This window comes from Propithecus coquereli, unplaced genomic scaffold, assembly GCF_000956105.1.
Source record: "Propithecus coquereli isolate 6110/MARCELLA unplaced genomic scaffold, Pcoq_1.0 Scaffold42, whole genome shotgun sequence".
In the NCBI taxonomy this organism is placed as follows: Eukaryota; Metazoa; Chordata; class Mammalia; order Primates; family Indriidae; genus Propithecus; species Propithecus coquereli.
In genome coordinates, this window is record NW_012149952.1 from 4371555 (window position 1) to 4375262 (window position 3708).

The 3708-nt window shown below is 62.5% G+C and overlaps 1 protein-coding gene across 1 annotated transcript in view; it reads left to right on the forward strand.

The window, feature by feature from the left end:
* Positions 1-3708, forward strand: part of GLTSCR1 (glioma tumor suppressor candidate region gene 1) — a 114474-nt gene that overhangs the window by 108788 nt on the left and 1978 nt on the right. The window contains exons 8-13 of the mRNA XM_012653254.1: positions 56-236; positions 496-605; positions 1491-1552; positions 2260-2408; positions 2512-2606; positions 2821-3159. Coding sequence (XP_012508708.1) covers positions 56-236; positions 496-605; positions 1491-1552; positions 2260-2408; positions 2512-2606; positions 2821-3159 — 936 coding nt within the window. The remainder of the gene's footprint in view (positions 1-55; positions 237-495; positions 606-1490; positions 1553-2259; positions 2409-2511; positions 2607-2820; positions 3160-3708) is intronic.

The window sequence follows — 3708 nt, forward strand, 5'->3', positions numbered from 1 at the left end:
CGCCCCCACTCCTAGCCTGGGCCCCCCGCCCCTCAACCACCTGTCCCCTCCTCAGGTGCCGTCCGGAATCATTCTCCAGAACAAGGCCGGGGGAGCCCCCGCCACCCCGCAGACCTCCGCCAGCCTGGGGCCCCTCGCCAGCCCGGCTGCCTCGGTGCTGGTCAGCGGGCAGGCCCCGTCCGGGCCCCCCGCCGCCCCTGGCCATGCCCCGGCCCCAGCACCCATGGCCACCGCAGGTAGGGGAGAGGTGGGTGGGTGGGGCGCTGGCAGGGAGGATGGGCTGGGGCAGAGCTATGGGTCACACGAGCTGGGGCGTCACCCAGACTTCAGGGGACCGAGGGAAGGTGCAGAAGGCAGGGCTGCCTCCCCAGCTCTGAGGGGGCCAAAGGGCAGGAGGAGAGTGGAGGGTGCAGGATTGGGGCTCACGTTTGAGGAGGGGCCTTCGTGCCAGTGACCCTGGGCCCTGTCCCCCCACCTCCGCACTCACACCCCCAGGCCTCCCTCCTCTGCTTCCTGCCGAGAACAAAGCTTTTGCCAGCAACCTCCCAACCCTGAGTATGGCCAAGGCCGCTTCGTCGGGGCCAGGGAAGTCCTCCGGGCTGCAGGTAAGAGGCCCTCAGAGCAGGGGTCAGGGCAGGACCCGGATGTCGTCAGGGAACTGGGATTCGGGGTGGCAGGGCAGGGAGACACCAAGAAGAACGGGAAGGGGATGAAATAGGAATGTCAAACAGAGACAGCTGAGACCCCAGAACAGCTAGACAGGTCGTGGATAGAGATGGCGGAGACGCTGGGATGGTGGACAGGGACAAACGGGCACCCAGACTGCTGGGTGACAGCGTTAGAGCTGGTCACCGAGACAGGAGGAGGGGACTGGGTCGAGGCTACAAGATGATCCGCTCAGGACAGGAGAGGTGGATACCCGACGGGACAGTGGGATGAGAGGCAGGGAGGCCACACTGAGAACGAAGGCCAGCAGCGGGAGACCGAGGCAGAGGCCGCCTGTGGGGCGCGGGGGGATGGGAAGACAGGTAGAGGGCAAAGGTCAGAGGGCCCAGGACCCAAGAAGTTGGGAGAGACTCAGAGACCAGCTGTGCCCAGGCCAAGAGGGGAGACCGCAGACCAGAGGGGGAGTCGTGAAGATCTTTGGGGCAAAATGAGGTGAGCCCAGGGCAGGCAGCGGAGAGAGACCACGCAGGTCAGAGTTGCGGGTGGTGGAAGAGACGGGCCGCCTGACACGGCGCGTGAGGCGCACAGAGAGCAGCCCCTGGCGAGGGAGCGGAGGGGACCCAGGTGGAGGGCGCCTGGGGCTGCGCCTGCCTGTCACCCTCTCCTCCCCTGCAGGTTTAGTTTGATGGGCATGGGATCCCGCAGCTGGGGCTAGGCCCCCACCCGGGTGAGACGTCTTTGTCCCAGGCTGGAGGGAGAGAGGGTCAGGGCGCCGGGGGAAGGCGTCGTGTTGCCGTGCGGCTCACCCGCCTCTCTCCCCGCAGTATGACAGCAAGCTGAGCAGCCTGAAGAAGCCCCCCACGCTCCAGCCCAGCAAGGAAGCCAAGTGAGTCGCTGTACCCGCCATGCACCCCAACCTGCGCCTTCGTCCGGGGCGTGGGGGCCCCCCTTCAGAAGCGGGTCGGGCAGGCCTGAGTGCCGATGCCAGCTTCAGCCCTGGGTAGCTGTGCGGTTTCGTCGCCCCCTCCACCGCGAGTGTGAATTTCACACAGTGGTCGGGGAATAGCCCCTGCCCCGCGGTGCATAGGGGCTGCTGGTCTTTAGCAGAGGGTGGAGTTGGGCTGATCTGGTGGGAGAGACAGTCACACAATAGAGAGACACAGCGGGCTGTGACATGGCCATAGCGGACAAAAGCAGGCCGGAGAGAGAACAGATCTCACCAACCCGCCGACCAGCCTCTCCCGGGGAAGCTGCTCCCAGGCCAGGCAGGGACAGGCAGAGGGAATAGCACCAGCTCCCGCCTCTGGCTCCCAGCTCTGTCTCTTCTTCTCTTCTGTGCTTTGGGGACGAGTGACTTCACTTCCTCTCCCTGGGCCTCAGTTTCCTCTTCTGTGAAATGGGGGTGATGACAGCATCCACTTCCTTTGGTCGTGGCCAGGGATTCAGTGAGACACATGCGAGCTTCCCAAGCATTCCTTTTCCCTCTGCTGTCCTGTTCAGCTGTGGCCTGGGGCTGGGGGTCCAGGACACTGGGTTTTTCTGGGCCCTCACCCCCCGCTGTGTGTGTGTGGTCTCTCCCCACCCCACCCCTAGTTTCCTGGAGCATTTGCACAAACATCAGGGCTCAGTCCTGCACCCCGACTACAAGACAGCCTTCCCCTCCTTCGAGGACGCCCTGCATCGCCTCCTGCCCTACCACGTTTACCAGGGTGCTCTCCCCTCCCCCAACGACTACCACAAAGGTGAGGCCTCCAGGTGAGGGTGGGGACAGGCGCGTGCTGTGCGTGACGGCGGGAGCTGAGCCCCCCAGCATCTCCGCCCCTGTATCTCTTCTCTTCCTCGCAGTGGATGAGGAGTTTGAGACGGTCTCCACGCAGCTGCTGAAACGCACCCAGGCCATGCTCAATAAATACCGGCTTTTGCTCCTGGAGGAGTCCCGGGTAGGGTCGGAGTCGCCTTCCTCCCCTGCTGGGACCCTGCCCTTTCCCCTGTCCACTCCTCTTAGCCTCGGGAGGGTGGTTGGGAGGGAGGCAGGTGGTCAGATCACAAGGACAGTTTGAAAGCTGCTCGCATCGCCCCCTGCCTGGGTCGCTGGCGTCCCCTTCCCCCTCCTTGTTCACTTCCCCGTTTCTCTTCTCCCCCCGCACCCCCCAGAGGGTGAGCCCCTCAGCGGAGATGGTAATGATCGACCGAATGTTCATTCAGGAGGAGAAGACCACCCTTGCCTTGGATAAACAGCTGGCCAAGGAGAAGCCTGGTGAGAGGGGAGGGGAGGGAGAGGTGTCCCCACCCCCGTGGGCAGCGGAATTAGGTTGGGGGCAGGAGTGGGTGCGCGGCCTTACCTCACCCCGCCACCAGGCGGCGCCTGAGCCCCGCCTTCCTGCCTGCCCGCGTCTCCCCCGACCTCCAGCCTCAGACCAGAGCCCTGCTTTTCTCCTCCTCCGTCACCGTCACCGTCCGTCCTTTCATCCCCTCCATCCTGGGATGGGGGAGGTTCTGCCACCCCCAGGGGCATAGAGAAACAGGAGAGGGACGCTTCCTTAAATTTTGCGCCTGAGGTGTCTCAGCCGCTGGATTTCCAGACTACCCCTAGCCCACGTTCGACTCCAGCCAACTCCAGCGCTTCCCTTTAGAAATAAACGGTCCGCGCTGTCCGCCCTCAGACCTGCACCTTCTTTCTGTTTATCCTGGAGCCCCGGACCTTAATCTTTTTTTTTTTTTTTTAAGTAGTCATTGGTACTTAAAGGAGAAATCAGGGCAGAGTGGGGGCGGGGGCGATTCTTAAATCTCAGGGTGGGAGAGGCAGGCAGCTTGCTTTTTAGGGCACAATTCTGGAGTTAGACCCTCTGGTTCCAATCCTGGCTCTGCCACTTCCTGGCTGTGTGGCCTTGGGCAAGTTACCTAACCCTTCTGTGCCTCCGTGTTCTCATCTGTAAAGTGGAGATTGTGACACCGGTTTATAATCCCTCACCTAAAATCCTTGGGGCCCTATATGTTCTGGAATTTTTTTTTTTTTTTTTTTTTTGCTTTTAAAAGGTGATC